This window comes from Ammospiza nelsoni, chromosome 26, assembly GCF_027579445.1.
Source record: "Ammospiza nelsoni isolate bAmmNel1 chromosome 26, bAmmNel1.pri, whole genome shotgun sequence".
Classification (NCBI taxonomy): Eukaryota; Metazoa; Chordata; class Aves; order Passeriformes; family Passerellidae; genus Ammospiza; species Ammospiza nelsoni.
The window spans coordinates 3,469,516-3,489,854 of record NC_080658.1 but is presented as its reverse complement, the minus strand read 5'-3'; the positions used below and the strand labels follow the sequence as shown (position 1 = coordinate 3,489,854).

Here is a 20,339-nt window from a genome sequence, read left to right as displayed (position 1 = left end):
AATGCAGCACATGCACATAACTAAACTGGCAGGTTTTCCACAACAGTAAATGTTTATATTGGGTACCACATCCTGATTAAGAGGTGTTTAATTTTTTAAATAGCAGCTCCACCACATTCCCAGTTAGACAAGTGTACCCATACAGGAAAAGTCACTTTCCACTGCTTCAGACTGATGTTTCAGCTGCTGAATACAGAGCATTGCCAATCCTGCCAGCATGGTAGCCTGTAGAAAATATTCTGTATATTGACTGAAAGCCTGATTTCCCCTGCATGGCCAATGCCAACCCTCCCAGCCTCATCCCTGAGTGCAAGAGCCATGGCAGGCAGCACTCCCTGCCTGAGGAGGGCTGGACACTCAGAGCTGTCTGCTCTGCTGATGCTTTGTTGTTCTGGCAGCTCTGACCCTCCTGCCTTGCCCTGCACAGCTCCTGTGCTGTGCCAGAAGTGAGGGTGAAGGGAAACCTTTCCTTTGGTATAAGCTGCCTTTACTATTTATGAGTGTAAAAATATTATCATTAATAAATTGGTCTGTGTTGGGCCAGTGCAACCTCACCGAGTGCTCCTCCTTTACCTTCTGGGCTTGCTTTGCTCCTCCCTTGGCACCAGCTCACAGCTTTGGTCCCTCCACCTGCAGCATTCCCAAGGATCTGACATTTATCCTTTGGGCCACCCCCTGCCCTTCCCTCCTGTCCTTTACTTGACTCTCTGAGTCCAAAGTTACAAACTTTGTAATTCCCTTTAATTTTATGATGATACAACACGAGGGAAAGCTCAGGACATTGAACATCCCTGCTCACCTTTGTACAGAGAGGTGTTTCCAACAGTTACTTTTCAATGTGAAACATTCTTCCAATTCACTGTGTAAAACAACCAGTCAAGCTATTTCTCTTCATTTCAACAATAATTTTAGCAAATTTTAGCAGTTTTAGAAAAAAAAAAATAAGGTTTCTACAGCTATGGAGTCAAATAAATTTCATCTGTTAGCAACAAAAAAAAAATATTTTACAGATAGTTTGGGCCTGACATAGCACACTCCTTTTTTTAAAACAATAAACTGTTATACAATTTTTACAGACATTTTAGCTGTAAGAGCTCATTCTATTACAAAAACCCAACAGCTGTGATGCCACCAAGCATTTTTGTAAGTGAAAATAAAGCACATGGCACATTGTATAAAAGGTCCAAACACTTGTAACCACTCACATTCCCAGGTGGAACTGTGCTGGAGAGGGGGTTACTGGTTGATAAACCCTGATGGGGATGAAGGGTAAGTCTTGCAGCCTGACCTGTGCCATTGTCCAAATATATTCTAGCTGGGTTTCAAGAATTTTTCCTGCCTTATCCCAAAGCCAGAGATACTGAATATCTCACCACAGATGGCTTAAATAAAATACAAGTATTTACATTGCATGGGAAAATGCATAAACTTGGTAAAATAAAGAACAGGCTGCTCCCAAAAAGCAGTCACTGAGCAAGAACCTTAAGCAGAAATAAATCCCTTTTAGCAGGGTAAAACCACAAACTATTCCACCTTCTATTTGTCTGGTCACTCAGAACCCAATCAGGCTGGTCAGCAACCAGTTTTAAATCATCATTTTTTTGTGTTGTTTAGCTCAGTTCACCCAGACTCCTGAGTCTTAGATTTTGTCTCTTGAAAAGTGAATAATCAGTATTGAATCACCACTTTTTTGTGTTGTTCAGCTGAGTACCCAGACTCCTGAGTCTTAGATTTTGTCTCTCAAAAGGGGACTCTCTAAAAGGAGAGGCTGAAAATTTCAGCTCAGCTCACCCAGACTCCTGGGTCTTAGATTTTGTGTCTTAAAAGGGGAATCTCTAGAAGGGGAAGCTGAAATTTCAGCTTCGTACCCAGACTCCTCAGTCTTAGATTTTGTCCCTTAAAAGGTGAACGATCAGTTCTAAATCACCATTTTTTTGTGTTGTTTAGCTCAGTACCCAGACTCCTGGGTCTTAGATTTTGTCTCTCAAAAGGGGAAGCTGCAATTTCAGCTTCGTACCCAGACTCCTCAGTCTTAGATTTTGCCTCTTGAAAGGAGAACAACCAGTTCTAAATCACCATTTTTTTGTGTTGTTTAGCTCAATGCCCAGACTCCTGAGTCTTGGATTTTGTCTCTTGAAAGGTGAACAACCAGTTCTAAATCACCATTTTTTTGTGTTGTTTAGCTCAATGCCCAGACTCCTGAGTCTTGGATTTTGTCTCTTGAAAGGTGAACAACCAGTTCTAAATCACCATTTTTTTGTGTTGTTTAGCTCAATGCCCAGACTCCTGAGTCTTGGATTTTGCCTCTTGAAAGGAGAACAACCAGTTCTACATCACCATTTTTTTGTGTTGTTTAGCTCAGTACCCAGACCCTGAGTCTTAGATTTTGTCTCTCAAAAGGGGAATCACTAAAGTGCTCCAAGACCCACTCGTGAGAGGCCGTGCAGCTGCAGCACATCTGGGCTGCCCCCTGAGCTCCTGCTCTGCCCAAGCTGAGCTGCATGGGGGTGTCTGTCCCCCAGGACAGTGGCAGCAGTGCAGAAGCCCCATCCCACAGGAGGAGAGCAGCAGATCCAGCAGGGAGCTGAGCTCAGCGCCGGCGGAAGGCGCGGGAGATCCTCCAGGCGTTGGGCTCCTCGTAGCGGTTGTAGAGGGGCTCCAGCCTCTGCTGCTTCTTCTGCTTGCTCAGCTTGGTTGGGTCAGAGACCTTGAAGAAAGCTGGGGCAAACTCCACCAGCCAGCGAGGATCGATGGTTGTCACCTCCCTCATGTACTCCTTGGTGGTCAGCACCAGCTCGTGATACACCACCCTGGCAAAAGGGACAGAATTCTGTAAATTGGTTTTTGCAAACAAGAAGCAACAAGGAAAGGGCTGGAGGAGCTAAGCTTGCTCCTTTTAAGCTCCAGAAGAACCATCCAGAAGAGTTATCCCTCTGGATAAAGGACTGAGTAAGCCCAGTGCTTGAGAATTGCTTTTGTTGAAGTCTCCCTTCCAAACTACCTCTGTTCACTAGAAGGATCTGCAATTATTTATTTTCCTCCTCCTACTTCACAGCTACTCTTCAGCACAGAACTCCTCCATCCCATTTAAAACAATGCTCTCTCCCTCTTCAACACCCAGTGTTTTAAACCCCCTTCCACAATAAAGAAACAATTACAACTTCAGGCCTGGCCTTGGCTCCAAAAGTCAGTCTCATCTCTGCACAGCCACTAAGCTCAGCTGTCACAGACATGTTTTATGAAAAATCCTTTCATTAGGATTTTTTTCTCCTGAGAAGCTGAGAGGCCTCAGGAACAAAATGTGAACAATGGTTATCTGCTGCTGTGGAATGCAACAGGTGCATCTGTGATTGGTCTCATGTGGTTGTTTCTAATTAATGGTCAATCACAGTCAGCTAGTTCTGACTCTCTGTCCGAGCCACAAACCTTTGTTATCATTCTTTCTTTTTCTATTCTTTGCTAGCCTTCTGATGAAATCCTTTCTTCTATTCTTTTTAGTATAGTTTTAATATAATATATAACATAAAATAATAAATCAGCCTTCTGAAACGTGGGGTCAGATCCTCATCTCTTCCCCCATCCTCAGACCCCTCTGAACAGTCACACTCAGCAGCAGAAAGAGACAAAATCAGACTTGAAACTTTCCTCATTGCTAAGGAATCAGGAGGCTCTGCTCAGATCTGTACTCCACACACCACAACTTTCTCTTTATAAAGTCTGAGGAGAAACAGGAAATCCCATGCTCTTGCCTTCCTTACCATTCAGGCTGCCTGTTGAAGAGAGCACTGGAGGGGTGGATGTAGACAACCTGCTGGTCAATGAGTGTCCTGTACCCTTCCTGGGGATCCTTCTTGGCTGCATTCCTGAAGAAGCCACTGCAAATGGCCTTCTGGACCCGAACTGTGGCCTTCCCACAGGACACCACATCCAGCTTATGCCTGCCAGACAACAGATAGAGACAAAAAGATTAGAGCTCTCCAGATTTGGATGCAGCTACCAAGATCAGTTTAGCAAATTTTCTTTAGCTATTACAATGTAAGAACAGAAGACACAGTGTAAGAGCTTGAGCAAGAGATGTGGGACTCCAGGTGGCTCTTCCAAATGCAGTTTATTCCATCTAAGAAGTTACAGCAGTCCAGAGTTGTGGGTGACAGAGCTGCACCTATAGCTGTCAGCTCCAGCTGCAGGCAGGCCTGGAGACCCTTTGGTTTAGGTTACAATGCATTATATATTTTTCTTTAGGTTACAATGCATTATATATTTTTCTTTTGGTTACAATGCATTATAGACTTTTCTTTGCTGAGCATCTTCATACAGCAGAACCAATCTATACCTTAACTTTTATCTCTAGCCTACCATAACTACTGTAATTACCATATTCATGTTACTGTTCTCCAATCACTCAAAGTCAGTACATTACAGTTTAAGCTGGAAGTTGTTTTTCAGTTTTCTTGCAGTGGAAAATTCTGAGACCTTTTTTCTGCTTGCAACTTTGCTGCCTCCTTTGCCTGTGCTATCTTTCTGCTTGGTAAAAACATCTTCTGCTTTGAATTAAGTTTATCTTTTGCTCTAAGCCATAAAAACCCCTTCTAACCAACACACCCTTTGCCTCCTTGGCTATCCAGTAAGACTGGCTCAGCAATTCTTTTCTTCTCTATCAAAACTTGCTTCCATCTCTATTCTTTCATCACACTCTACATTCCAAAATCTTTCTGCTAAACATACAGATCTATGAGACTTTCTTGTCAAACTTTCATCCTTCCCAACACCACAGAGTCAGAACTTGTCCCTCCTTGATGTGCTCACCTGTCCATGATGCCCAACATTTGCTTGCGAATGTCCTGAGCCCGGCGTAAGGAACGAGCCTGGATGAAATTTTCATAGCACCAAGGATTTGAAAACTTATTGTTCTTCCAGGAATTGTACACAGCCAGCAGAGTGAGGTGGTCACCTTCTGTTTGATGGAACTTGGCTTTCTTTTGATCAGCAAGTGCTTGTTTATCCTAACACATAAAATATACATCGATATATAAGACATCTACATCATGGAGAAAATCCCTGGACAATAAGGATGACACAGCTCCTTGTCATTCATATAATTTTTTACCTATCATTTTAAACCTATCATGATAATGATACAGGATTAATGTGGTATTTTGGGGTCCCCCATGGCAGGAAGAAAATGTTTTTAGAAATATTCATGTTCGTGTTTTTAGAAATATTATATTATACTATATTATACTATACTATATTATACTATATTATACTATATTATATTTCATATAATACTATATCATATCATACTATATCATATTATACTATACTAAAACTACACTAAAGAATAGAGAAACAGACAGAAAGTTTAACAACATACTAATCAAAAACTCATGACTCTCCAGAGTCCTGACATAGCTAGACTGTGATTGGTCATTAAGTAAAAACAACTCACATGTTGGATAAACAATTTCTAAACTACATTCCAAAGCAACAAAACATGAAGAAACAAATAAAATGGTTTTTTTTCTTTTTCTCTGAAGCTTCTCAGCTTCCCAGAAAAAAAAAATCCTGGTGAAGGGATTTTTCAGAATATATACCAGTAACAGATTAAGACAACACAGAGTGTTTTTTCAATTTCAGTCCCTATTTTTGAAAGAACACATCGAAGTAAATGGCTCATTTATACTGCAGGAAGCATATGCACACACTGCACTAACTGGTTTTCTAACTGCTCTACAAATTCTTTCAGTAATTCATCAAGAAATGTGAAGCAGTAGTTTGAGCCTGGTGATTCACACACCTCTCCCATCTGCACATAAAACATTAATCAAATGCTGCAGTTACACAGATCAGAACTGAAGTTAACTACCCTGAAAAAGTAATGGATCCAAGACAAACCTGATCCCACCACAGCAGAGCCTGCTTTTCCTACTGACTTTAAAGAAAGCAGCACAGGATAGAGGTGCCATGAAGAAATACTTTCTCAAAATGGAAAGGCAATCTGAACTGCAGAGTTGGGACTGACTTGGTTTTGGGTGTGTGTGTTTGTTGGGAAATGCAAGAGTGTCACAGACATATTTTATGAAAAATCCTTTTGACAGGATTTTTTTTCCTGAGAAGCTGGGGGGTCTCAGAAATGAAATGTAAACAATAATTATCTGCTGCTGTGGAATGCAACAGGTGCATCTGTGATTGGTCTCATGTGGTTGGTTTTAATTAATGGCCAATCACAGTCAGCTGGCTCAGACTCTCTGGTCAGTCACAAGATTTTATTATCATTCCATTCCTTTCAAGCCTTCTGATGAAATCCTTTCTTCTATTCTTTTAGTATAGTTTTAATATAATATATACATCATAAAATAATAAATCAGCCTCCTGAAACATGGAGTCAAGATTCTCATCTCTTCCCTGTGAACACCACCACACAGGAGCAATTTTAAGACTTTTCACTTCCCATCTGCAAAGAAACTACCAACAGCTCAGCTACAGGCCCTTACATGAAAAGGAACATTTGCACAGGCAAATGTTCTGACCAAATTACAAGTTTCTTTAGGGAAATATGCTCACTCCTAACCCCTGAAGCTTTCACACCAAGACTGTAACACTGCTGCCTCTGGCTCAGCTGCTCACCTTTGGCCTGTAGAACACATTCTGCACAGACAGCATGGACACAATTGTCAGCATCTCCTCACTGCATCCCAGGTGCACTGACATGATCAACATCTTACACAGCATAGGCTCCAGGGGGAATTCTGCCATCTGCAAGAAACATGTTCCAAGGCATTCAGTGAAAAATCTCCAGTCTTCTCAGTGCAAAACAAAGCAATGCCCTTTCTCATATATTTATTTTGCAAAGGGGTGTGCCTGACCCAGAAAAACTTCACTCATCATGAAGCAAATTATTTGTCTGTATTCACTATCACAAAAATATCCCAATACTTACAGGAAGTTTTTAGACATTAATAAATGTAAATTTATGAATAAAAAGAAACACTAGATGCTCTTTAAAAAGCAGAAGGCACTTTGAAAAAGCAGAAGGTATTTTAAAAAAGTAGAAGGCACTTTTAAAGGTATCTTTTTAAGGTACCTTAAAAAAAAGAAGGTACAGCAGAGCTGTGGTAAATGAAAAGCTACCAAAAACTACAAGAGAGTGACAGCAAAAGCAAACCAAGAATGCTAAGAGGGATTTTATTCTGCCTACCCTACGTCCAAGCCGAGTGAGCAGCCCCTCATCATCCAGAGCTCCCAGGGTGTAGAGCTGCTCCATGGCTGTAATCAGAGTTTCCATGGGGGGAGCATCCATGAAGTCAAAGGACAGCAAATCATTGATGCCCATAGCCTGGGAGGGATGGGAGAAAAACCAAGTCAAAACATTCAGAAGGAAAGCAACAAACTCCAGCCTGAGATATAACAGCAGATAGAGAGGCACTACACAACTTTAGGCAGCTCTAGCCTCATGTGCTTATCCTGACTGCAGGTATGAATTCACAGCTGCCTTCCTGCACCTGAAATAAGGAGCACTGGCCATGGCATTCCTGCACTGCTCAGCTTTCTGCTCTGCTCTTTAGGTACTGCTCCACACACCCCTCAAGCAACATGATTCAGTTGAGGAGAAACAGAAGCTGAATGCTGCTTTTGGGATTGTGTCTTGTAAAGCAGAGTGGCCTGGCAGCTCCACAGGACTTTAGGTGTGCTCCCAGGAAGGGGAATGGCAGCAGCTCTCCCAGCTGTGCCTGGGTTAATCCAGCTCACAGACCTCCAGAGGGATGGTACACACTTAGACTTGCCCAGGTTTGCAGCTCTAAACTCACTCTAAAACAATTTATCTCATCTGTTAACAATGTAAAGGTCCCCTACAAAGGAAGTGCCACTGCTGGAGATTTCTGTTTCTCCTACCTCCTGCAACTAACTGTTCCATGCAGCTGAAGCTCATCATTTAGCTGGCTATCCAACAGAATAACCCTCAATAAAAAACACAGGAGCAAGCCCAATGCCTGAGAATTGCTTTTGTTGAAATCTCCCTTCCAAACTACCTCTGTTCACTACATCTAAAATTACAGCACTACTTCCTGAGACTCAAAGGCAGAAACTCATTTATTGACACACTTAGCAGGCTGGCTTGCTACAAGCTGGTGAAATACCCACCTTCAGGGAGAGCACTGTGCTGGCCAAATTTGTTCTCTGGATTTCAGGCACGTTGGTGGTCAGCATCTCATCCCTGTATGCACGTTCTGTGTACAGCCTGTAGCATTTCCCTGGGCCTGTTCTGCCAGCCCTGCCTGCACGCTGCTTGGCTTGAGCCTAAAGAGAACAAGGGAACAGGTACAAAAAAACAGGTGAAAACAAGTTAAATAAAATGGTTATTCACAATTTTACCTGTATTTATAGAAAGGCTTTCAATAGGCACAGACTCAAGGAGCTACCAGAAATGTGGGTTTATCATTGTCTCATTTTGCTCACTTGTGCTTGAAAACAAGTGAAATAAAACCAGGTGAAAACAAGTAAAATAAAATGGTTATTCACAATTTTACTTGTATGGATAGAAAGGCTTTCAATACAACATGAAGTATGTAATCTGTAGGCACAGCCTCAGGCAGTTATCAGAAATGTGGGTTTATCATTGTCTCATTTTGCTCACTTGTGCTTGAAAACAAGTGAAATAAAACCAGGTGAAAACAAGTAAAATAAAATGGTTATTCACAATTTTACTTGTATGGATAGAAAGGCCTTCAATACAACATGAAGTATGTATTCTGTAGGCACAGCCTCAGGGAGCTATCACCAATGTGAGTTTACCATTGTCTCATTTTGCTCACTTGTGCTTGAAAACAAATGAAATAAAACCAGGTGAAAAATAAAATAAAATTAAATAGTTATTCACAATTTTACTTGATTTTCAATACACCACAGGGAAGTATGTATTCTGCACACATAGATTCAGGGAGCTATCACAAATGTGGGTTTATCACTGCCTCATTTTGCTCACTTGTGCTTGGATGCCACATTGGCAAGACACACAACACCCATGGGGAAAGCCAAACACAGAATACCTACCTGGGAAATTGGTGTCACCACCAGCTGGTCAATTCCAGTCTTGGAGTTATAAACTTTCTGCTTCACAAAGCCAGGATCAACCACATAATATATTCCATCAATAGTCAGAGATGTCTCTGCAATGTTGGTGGCAATGACAACCTGCAAATCACAGCTTGAGTCAGCAGCAGCTCTGTGTCAGGCTGCCAAGACAACCCCAGCACCCAACTTCACCCTCTGGTGTAATATGAGCAGTTTGTTACAAATGTCACTTAATGTAGAAAGGAGAAATGTGCTCACAGGGAACAGAAGGAGATGTTATCCACAAAGATGGACAGGTTTCAAGTATCTACCTTTGTTTAAAGTTTGGGCAAAAAGGGAAAAGAGCATGAAAAAATCCACAATTCAAAGCAAGACTGCACTGACTTCAGGGAGATTTTTTTACCTATCACTCAGACACAGCCTGCATTCAGAGAAAAATCTCCCTGAGAATGTACTCTAGATATTCACTAGCTGCTTGGTAGGAAATTTACCTCCATTCAACAGGAACTACATTTAGATTTTAGATCTTTAGATTAACTGAAGTTAGTATCCATTAAATAACACACCAAGAACATTCCACACAGAGGTTTGCTCCACCAGATGTTTTTACATGTGTTGAAAGGCTTAGATAACTTGAGATGCATACAATCAAAAATATGCTCTTAGCTGTAAATAATCTTTTCCCCAAAATGTTTATCCTTTAAGCACTGTAATACACCCCACTATTAAAATATATCAGCAGAAGATGACAGGGAACAAAGATGAAATTACCTTTCTGCTCCCTGGTGGGGCTGGGTCAAAGATCCTGGTCTGCATTTCACTGGGCAAAGCTGAGTACACTGGCAGGATAATTAACTCTGGAACATCAGGTCCTAGAGATTTCATCCTCTCATAGAGGATTTCACAGGCAGTGTCAATCTCTTCCTGGCCAGTCAGAAAGACCAAAATGTCACCTACACAGGAAGTAAATTAAAACATCCACAGAATCAATTCTGTTCATTACAACTCCTGCATTTCCATATTTTCATTCCTCATGTTTTCCATTGCTGAGGATCCCCAACTTTTGCTAGCAACTCTTAGCCAAAGGCAACAAACTTCAGCCTTTCACCCAAAATTTTCAGCATTTTAGTTACTGTATTTACAAACATTTTGCTCACATTACTAACATGATCCATGATTCATACAAAGATCTTGCTCAGAGATCTTTAAATCACCAATAACTCAAGACCATTTTCTACTCACCTGGTGGCTCTGTTAAATGGATCTGCATCACTGTAATCAGGCTGGCATCCAAATAATCTGTCTCTGGCTCTTTTGTGTACAGAATTTCTACTGGGTATGTTCTGCCAGGAATTGTGAAGATTGGTGCTTCATAGAAATACTGAGAGAATTTCACAGCATCCAGAGTTGCTGATGTCACTATCAGCTTCATGTCCTGCCGTTTCTGCACTGTCTGCAGGAGAACAAAGGTCTCAAGTCATTTATTGCCTTTGGAACTATCAAAATATGGATTGACTAAAATCAGACAAATACAACCAGTAATAAAAGGTGTTTTAACATCTGAGTAGAGGGGCAGCTCATCCCAGTACCAGAATTTCAGAAAATTGACCCCTGAGGTCCCATTTGAAGCCTCCCTCAGCAACATTATCACAAGAAAACTTTTGGTAGAGCAGGATGAGGAAAGCAAGAACACTCCCCTGTTCATCCACCATTATGAACATCCAGGATGGCAAATTCTCATTGTTCTGCTGCATTTTGCTTGCTCTGCCTCCACACAGAGGCTCATTTCACCAAGATTCAGACCATAAACCCTTAAGAACATTTGCTCTTGAAGCACATGTATGAACCTAAATTGTGTGACTTCACCTTTGCCTGTGCTCTCCTGTCACTGTCACATTTTCTGGAAAAATGCCCTTCCCCAGGATTTTCTCCTGGGAAGATGAGAAACCTCAGCTTCTCCTGTGTTTTGCTGGTTTGGAATGTGGTTGGAGATTGTTTATCCAACATGTGAATTGTTTTAACTTAATGGCCAATCAGGGTCAGGCTGTGTCAAGGCTCTGAGGAGTCAGGAGCTTTCATTATCATTTTTTGTGGCCTTCTGTCTGTAACCTTGCTCTATTCTTTAGTACAGTTTAGTATAGCATGATATAATGTGATATAGCATGATATAATGTGATATAGCATGATATAATGTGATATAGCATGATGATATAATGTGATGTGATATAATATAATGTGATGTGATATAATGTGATGTGATATAGCATAATATAATCTAGCACAATATAATAAAATATAGCAAAATAAAATATAGCATAATATAATAAAATATAGCATAAAAAATATAGCATAACATAATATAGCATAACATAATATAATATAACATAATGTAATATAACATAAGGTAATATAACATAATGTAATATAACATAATGTAATATAACATAATGTAATATAACATAATGTAATATAACATAATGTAATATAACATAATGTAATATAATATAGCATAAAATAATATAATATAGCATAATATAATATAGCATAATATAATATATAGCATAATGTAATATATATAGCATAATATAATATAATCTAATATAGCATAAAGAATATAATATAGCACAAAGAATTTAATATAGCACAAAAAATATAGTATGGCACAATATGGCACAATATAATATAATATAATATAATATAATATAATATAATATAATATAATATAATATAATATAATATAATATAATATAATGTAATATAATGTAATGTAATATAATATAATATAATATAATATAATATAATATAATATAATATAACATAACATAGCACAATATAATAATCAATTACCCTTCTAAGAACACGGAGTCAGATTCTCAATTCCTCCTTCATCCTGGGGACCCTGAAAATGCCACACTTTCCTCCCCACACTGAAAGCAGTAAAAATCCAGGCTGTATTACCTTCTTCAGGAGCCCAAAGAGCACATCAGTATGGATGGTCCTCTCATGGGCCTCATCCAGCATGATGATGGCATACTGGGTGAGATCTGGGTCTATCAGGCACTCCCTCAGTAACATCCCATCTGTCATGTATTTGATGACAGTCTCAGGGCTGGTGCAGTCTTCAAATCTAATGGTGTAGCCAACCTGGAGGGAAGAGTTGCACAGAAATAGAAGTTAACACAATTATCAGCCTCATTAACCCCCAGTTTGATTATTCCACAAATTCACTTTACAGCTCACAGGGAATAGACAAATGGATACACAAGACAACCAGCTCCAACACTGATTTTTCCTACTTTTCATGATTATTTTGGCATGTTCTTCAACATTGAAATTCACCTCTTGTCCCAAGCAGCAACCAAATTCCTCTGACACCCTCTTTGCAACAGACATTGCAGCCACTCTGCGAGGCTGAGTACATCCAATCTTCCCTCTGGAGGTATATCCTGCCTCAGCCAGGTACTGGGTAATCTGGGTTGTTTTCCCAGATCCTGTCTCTCCAATAACAATCAGAATCTGGTTGTCATGCACAGCCTAGAAAAGATCAGAAAACATACACTTGTTATTTTTTTTTTTTAATCAAAACAAGCCAAACAAAATAGCATGGGCTATCTGGGACTAGATTGAGCAGCTCTTGCTTTTGCTTCAATTAACTCAGAATAAAAATCATGTTCCTATTGATCAAGTCATCAACCTGTTTAAGTGCTCAGCTGACTTACTCACATGATCTTAGTATCAATTTTGACTTACATTAGTAAATATCTGGAACCTCATTAAATATACATATATATATAATACTTCAAAATACATATTGTGAGCTAAAGTTCTGCACTTAAAATTATCAGCTGGCTATTCACCTATCAAAAAGCTAAATCAAGAGTATTCATTTTAAATTACTGCTTGCTCAAACCAGAATGCCTTTTCATGAGTCTTACTTGTATCAGCTGCTCCTTGAGTCTGAAGATTGGGAGACTCTCTCTCTGTTCAATGATGGAAAGCTGGGTCTTCTTACCATAAGAAGCTTTGTTGCCACCAAATGCATGTTTCTTCCACTCTGGGATATCATTTGGCATCATCCCAATACCTCTCATGTTTGCTGCTATTTGTCTTCCATCCACTAGAAAAGAAACAATTCCATCATTTACACACCCAGATTCACACAGCACAGACCCTGATGATCCTGCTCCAACTGCTCCATCATCCAGGCCTTCTATTCTGTGTGTGCTTAAATGTTTTTAAGTTTCCAAGTGGATACCCCCACTTTTACAGGATATGCCTGTACACTTCCCCTGACATTCCTATTTCCATTTCAGTGGAAAAGCATTTTTGTTTTGACTCACTTTTAAAGTGTGGCAGACAAACACAGCATGAAGACATCTCTCCTGTGTTGCTGGAGCAGCACAAAAAAGGCACAGTTCAGCTGTGCTCAGACATACCATCAGGGAGAGGATCCACCCAGTGTGTGTTGAGGCCCATGGGGATGGAATCCATCTCTGCTTCCCTCTGGGCTTGTTTCAGCTCTCGCCTCTCTTTAGCTAAAGCACTTTGCATCATGGCAGCCTGGGACAGGGAACCATCTGGGTTCTGCAGAGCAACAAGAAAAGACTTCAAGCACCACCATTCCTTCACCTTCAATATATCTTTTCTTTAGGAACATCTTCTAAAAATGCTTTTTAAATTTCAAATTTTGTTCATTAGATTTCCAGGGTATTTCCATCAGGCTGGCCTCATGAATTTTTATAGTCATAACTAATATGGAGCATCCTTACAGTGCCCAGTCAGAAAGATTACAGGCACAACCAATGAAAATATTTCTTTACTACTTTCTACTTTCAAAACATAAGAAAAAGCAGATCAGAGAAACTTTGTTCTAACACACCTATGTAAAATGGCATTTCAGTTCCATTATTCCACTTGAGAGTCACCAGTTAAGTTAGAACCCAGCTTTATTTGGAAGGAGTTCAGTGGTTACGTTTTTCAGGGCTCTCAGTAATGAGCAGGTGGGAAACAGGTTATTAAATTCCTAAATACTTATATCATTTAATCAAGTACATTGGTTTTAGCCCTGGAAATCTCTTACCTTTACTATTTTAATGGGACTCATATCCATGCTCTGTTTAGTGTGACCTCGAAGAAATGGTGGCTCCTCTTCAACTAGCTCAATCTCAAGATCCTCATCTAAAATTCACAAGTGACAATTGTTACAGAAAAAATTAAACATCTTTTGGGTACATTGAAGTGCCTCTTCAAATAATGCTTCCTGTGTATTCTTAAAGATATTCTTAAAACTCCTTGTAATATTGAAAAACTCCTTAGAATATTAAAGATATTCTTACAACTCCTTATAATATTTTGAAATTCCTTAGAATATTAAAGATATTCTTAAAACTCCTTAGGAGTTTTAAAAGCGAAAACACTGCAAATAAAATGCACAGACAGGGCACATCCAAATGCCACTAATAATACAGCCAGAAGAACCCTAGTTCCAAATATAAAGATGATAGCAAACTGTGTGATGTTTTATAGTTACTTCTATCATCAATACATTTTTGAATCAAAATACATCCAGAAAAACAAGGAATTTACAATAATAAGACTGCTGGGAAATATTACCTTCTTCATCATCCACTTTAGGAAGAATCCCAGTCTCCTCATCAAAGTCAGGGAACTCTTCCTTGGAAAGCACATTAGCTGCAATCATCTGGGAACAGAATGAATACACCATGAGTATGTCCTCATGAATGAACATAACTCATGCCTATGAGTCAGTTCTAACCCCATTCCTGTAAAACAGGAACAAAGGAATGGTTCTGCATCCTGTATCCTCACCCAGCCTCTGACCAAGCCATCCTTCTGTTACTCTAAACCCCAACTAAACAATCCCAGCTCAGAAACCAGCAATTCCAAGTTAATGAGCAAGTTACACAATCCAGGAGCTGTGTTCCAGCTCATTAAACTCCCTGACAACTTCACCACCTTTATCCCATTCCCCTGGGTGCAGCACAGACCTGTTTTATCTCCCATTTCTCGGGGTCAGAGATGCGGGTGAGGCGTTTCCTCTCCAGGCTGTCGTCCTCCACCTCGGGGGCGCTCACCAGGGACAGGTGGCTGGGTCTGTCTGGGTTCCTCATGGAGCTCTCCTCATTGGTTTCTCCAACCAGGTTCCTCCTACGGTTTGGGTTCAGGTCCTCCCCAGTGTCTTGATCAACATCCTGTGTCACGGACATATTTTATGAAAAATCCTTTCGCTACAATTTTTTTCTCCTGAGAAGCTGGGAGGCCTCAGAAATGAAATGTAAACAATGGTTATCTGCTGCTGTGGAATGCAACAGGGGCATCTGTGATTGGTCTCATGTGGTTGTTTCTAATTAATGGCCACTCCCAGTCCAGCTGTCTCAGATTCTCTGGTCAGTCCCAAAATTTTATTATCATTCCTCTCTATCCCTTGCCAGCCTTCTGATGAAATCCTTTCTTCTATTCTTTTAGTATAATTTTAATATATCATTTTCTTTTAATATAATATATATCATAAAATAATAAATCAGTCTTCTGAAACATGGAGTCAAGATTCTCATCTCTTCCCTCATCCTGGGACCCCTGTGAACACCACCACAATCCTGTATCAGATGGATTAGTTAATCAATCAGCTCTACACTTCTCCTTATCTATTAACTCTGCCATTAACAGCCCATTCACAAAAAATGCTAGTTTGTAGGCTTTTTGGGTTTTTTCAGCTAAGAACATCCTCAGGCATGGAACACTCTCTGTCTTGGCAATAGTAGTGATTAAGTTTAAAATTAAAAGCTTCTCTCCTATTGAAAGAGGAAGACAAACAGCAACAGCTTGAGGTTTGCCTTGACTCTTTGATATCATGTCAAGCAAAGAAATTGCCTCTTTAATATCATGTCAAGCCAAGAAACTACATCAAAACTAGAGAAAACGTGTAAAACTTAATAGGCTGCTTAAATACAGAATGGTAACTTAGTTTTTAACTCCCAACTAAATGGTTATGCATTAGTTTCCAATCAAAAAGTGTGAAAAATAGCAAGAAAAGGCATCATTTTAAGAATTTTAGCACTGTACCTTCATGCTCAGGCTGGTTTTGGATCCAGTAAAAGACAACACTTTGACTTTCACTCTTTGTCCTTTGCTCACAACATCAGCAACGTTGGCAACCCGTCCTTCTCTTCGCAGCTCTGAGATGTGCACCAAGCCTTCCCAACGTTTCCTGGAGTGAAACAGAGGGGCATGGAAGGGGCACATTATTACTCTGACAGCAACAGATTTTAATATCGATTCTGAGTGATCTGAAGGGCTGTCAACAGACTCTGTATGTCCACAATCTGGTTTTTGTAATGAGAATTTTATAATTCTCCATTGTCAAATTTATTTTTCCGAAACATCCCTTCAAAGCCCAGAATTCCTGCTGGTAGCTTCATCAAATCTCTAAGGTACTAGCAGAAAAGAGAACTGAGCTGAAGCAGTACCAGATCAATGTCACTGTCATATTTTCTGAAAAATGCCTTTGCTAGGATTTCTTCTCCTGGGAAGCTGAGACGCCTCAGAGAAAAATGAAAACAATAATTATCTGATTGCTTCTCCTGTGTTTTCCTGCTTTGGAATGTGGTTTGGACATTGTTTACCAACTGGTCATTGTTTTATTGGTTTCATATGAATTGTTTTGACTTAATGACCAATCACAGCCCAGCTGTGTGGAGGCTCTGGAAAGAGTCACAAGTTTTTCATTAATATCTCGTTAAGCCTTCTGTAAATATCCTTATATCCTTTCTCTATTCTTTAGTATAGTATAGCATATCATTCTTTAATATAATATAGATCACAAAATAACAAATTAGCCTTCTAAGAACATGGAGTCAGATTCTCAATTCCTCCTCCCTCTGGGGAAGCCAGAGAATACCCCAGATCTCTAGGAAACATCAAAGGGTACCTCAGTCCTTCCAGCTGCACAAAGCACCCAAACTGCATGATGCTGGTGACTTTGCCATTGTAGATGTCCCCAATGGAAGGCTCCTCAGCTGGTGGTCGGTCTATGTGCTTGTCCCTCCACCTCTCATGGCTCTTCTCAAGGTATTTGTCCCGATCCCTGCGCTCCTTACTGGGGCTCCAACTCCTGCTCCTTGATCTGTATCTGGATTTTCCTCTGTTCCTGTCCCAGGTCCTGGAACGGGACCTGGAGCGCGATCTGTGCCTCCGCTTCCTGTCCCTGCTACGGCTCCGGCTCCTCTTCCTTTTCTTCACCCTAACAAACCAAAATTCCATCTCTGCAGTGGAGATGACAGCAGCCCCAGTGCCATCTCTGCAGAGCATTTCCACCTCAGGCAATGAGAGCAGCCCCAGTGCCACCTCTGCAGAGCATTTCCACCTCAGGCAATGAGAGCAGCCCCAATTCCATCTCTGCAGAGCATTTCCACCTCAGGCAATGAGAGCAGCCCCAGTGCCACCTCTGCAGAGCATTTCCACCTCAGGCAATGAGAGCAGCCCCAGTTCCATCCCCGCAGTGCATTTCCACCTCAGGCAATGAGAGCAGCCCCAATTCCATCTCTGCAGAGCATTTCACCTCAGGCAATGAGAGCAGCCCCAATTCCATCTCTGCAGAGCATTTCCACCTCAGGCAATGACAGCAGCCCCAGTGCCATCTCTGCAGAGCATTTCACCTCAGGCAATGAGAGCAGCCCCAATTCCATCTCTGCAGAGCATTTCACCTCAGGCAATGAGAGCAGCCCCAGTGCCACCTCTGCAGAGCATTTCCACCTCAGGCAATGAGAGCAGCCCCAGTGCCACCTCTGCAGAGCATTTCCACCTCAGGCAATGAGAGCAGCCAAGACATTCCCCCATACACACACACCAGGCACCTACCGATGGTCGCTGCTCCTCTGCTTGCCCTGCTTGTCTGCACTGGGCATCAGAGCTTCCAGCTCCTTCAGGGCATCAGCTGCCACTTTGACATCATCTTCATCCAGCATGTTCTGCAAGGACAGAAAACTGATGCCTCTTTCTGCAAAAGGGCTGATAAAAAGCTTGTCACAAAGAATTAATCTACAGAATTATCAGCATACGTGTATCTATTTAGAAAGAATACAAGATTTAAAAAATCAGGCTCGATATGAGATAAAGAAAAAAAGGACTCTCCCTATTTGGCCACAATATTGAGACAATTCTGCTTTTATGCAATAGAAAGTTCCGTCTCAATGCCTCAAATTGTTACAGAAATAAAAAATGCAAGTCCCTCATAGCTTCTAAATATACCACACATTTAATTAGTTTGTAACACATTGTTACTTTCAACATTATGTAAGGAAGGCCAGGCTACAAATTTCATGTCACAAGAGACTCATCTTCCACATATTCTGCAAAATAGTATCAACATGGCAAACTGCTAACAGCTATTCTCTGCAACAATGTGCAGCAACACCAGCCTTCTACCTCTTCCACATTTCATCTCTCAAAGTTCACATTTATCCATGCATTAGACAGAGAAAAAAGGTTGAAACTAAAAAAAAAAAAATTAAAAGTTTTCACAGAATCACAAAAGAAATGTGAAATGACCACCTTACCCTGATGTTGGGATTGTCTGGCCTGCAAAGGGCTGGATACAATTCCCTCAACTTTTCTTTCTCTGATTTGGGTTTGACAACTGCCTCTGATTTTGAGATAAAAAAAGAAACAAAAAAAAGCACAATGAAACACAAAATAGAACTGCTACAACAACTCACTCTTGATTTTTTTCTATAACTAAATATAAAATTTAATTTCCATCTGAATGCAAAGGCTGATACAGCTTTTACAGAGATTCAAGGAACACTGCGTTGCCTCCCTTCAAAGAAAATTCTGATTATTAGTGAATATTTGAAATACAGAACACTCTAAGCAGCACACTCAGAATAAAAACAGCAGGATGCATGGTACAATAGGATTTGCATTAGAAAACTAAAGCAGAAAGCAGAAACTCAGCTCACACTGAGCACTGACCCCACGTACCTTTGCTTGTGGATGGTTTTGGAGGAGGCCGCATTGTCTGGATGAGACGTAGCAGGTTACTGATGAGGGAATCCTGACAAAAAAAATCAATAAAATACTTCAGGAAATGCCAGCAACACTTTCACTGTTAGAAGGAACAATGAGGGTTTATTGCAGGACAAAAACATGCTCAATTGTGAAGATGCAGGTCGATTTTTAGAAACTGTCATTGGGCTTTGTGTATGCCCTAAAAAGAACCCAAAAATAATTATGATAATTTCATCTAAGTGACTTTTCTGTTAATAATTTTAATCACCTATTTAATCCAACTACAATTATTGCTGAGGAATCAATAAACACAGCATAAAAGCATCACAAGAAGACTTATGACAACATCTGCCTTCATGAAAAGTTGTTTCTTCCATGTTTTATATGCTCAACACAATAATACACAGTTTGAGTCCTCAGGAAGAAGCTTTTTCAAAGAGTACAATAGTTTTTAAAAAATATGAAGGAGAGGAAGACAGGGGAGACAGGAATATCAGAAGCTAATTAGTATGTAGTCTTCCAATTGAAGAAATTCAATAAAACCTCCTCACAACCTTTCTATTTTTAAAATGGAAAGCTCTATAAAATACAGCATGACAAGAATAAAACACAGACAACGTTCAGGTGTCACTTACAGTGAACTCAGCGCCATTCTTCAGGAGAATTGCTTTAAACGAGTCAAACGTGGTATTCTTCTCGGCAAGACTTATCACAAATTCGGCTGTGAGAGAAAAGCATAAAGTAAATTGAACTAGTAAAGTAAAAAGCAGAGTAAGGAGGGCACGAGGGGGCAGAAGCAGCTCAGCTGGGCCCCTGTGGGGGGAGAAGCCCGGGGAGCTTCTCCTCAGCTCTCCCGGGACCAAAGCGTTCCCTCAGGCTCACAAATTGTTCTTTTTGAAGAAAAATAACGGCTTTTGATGTCTATATTCGAAAAGCGCCTTTACAAAACACATCCGACCCCATGGAAAGGGCCACTACGGCCCTCCTCATGCTGGCCTCTGCCCGGGAACGCGCTGCTCACCGGAGCGCCCCGGAGGTGCCCGAAGGCTGCGGCCGCCCCACTTACCCAGGTCCTTGTCGTTGATGCCCAGGTGGTTGTCGAGCTCGGTGCACACCTTGGACACCAGCGACAGGTACTCGAGCTTGGCGAGCTCCTCCGCCGCCGCCAGCTCCGCCATGGCCGCCACGGCCGCGTCCGGGGCGCGCCGGAAACGGCGCCGTGAGGGGACAGGGGCGGGGCC

General features: G+C 40.8%; 1 protein-coding gene across 1 annotated transcript; it reads right to left on the bottom strand.

The window, feature by feature from the left end:
• Positions 1–719: 719 nt before the first annotated feature.
• Positions 720–20,279, bottom strand: DHX8 (DEAH-box helicase 8). Its single transcript, XM_059489155.1, has 23 exons — positions 20,165–20,279; positions 19,734–19,819; positions 19,072–19,144; positions 18,648–18,733; positions 17,950–18,059; positions 17,021–17,332; positions 16,156–16,300; positions 15,081–15,284; positions 14,686–14,773; positions 14,153–14,250; positions 13,509–13,656; positions 13,008–13,189; positions 12,412–12,606; positions 12,031–12,216; positions 10,315–10,525; positions 9,844–10,025; positions 9,052–9,192; positions 8,143–8,298; positions 7,199–7,336; positions 6,628–6,756; positions 4,807–5,003; positions 3,759–3,938; positions 720–2,810 (listed from the first exon to the last, which is right to left on the bottom strand). The coding sequence occupies exons 1-23, from the start codon at positions 20,274–20,276 to the stop codon at positions 2,591–2,593; spliced, it is 3,579 nt and encodes a 1,192-aa protein (XP_059345138.1). The 5' UTR covers positions 20,277–20,279; the 3' UTR covers positions 720–2,590.
• Between the last annotated feature and the right edge of the window lie 60 nt (positions 20,280–20,339).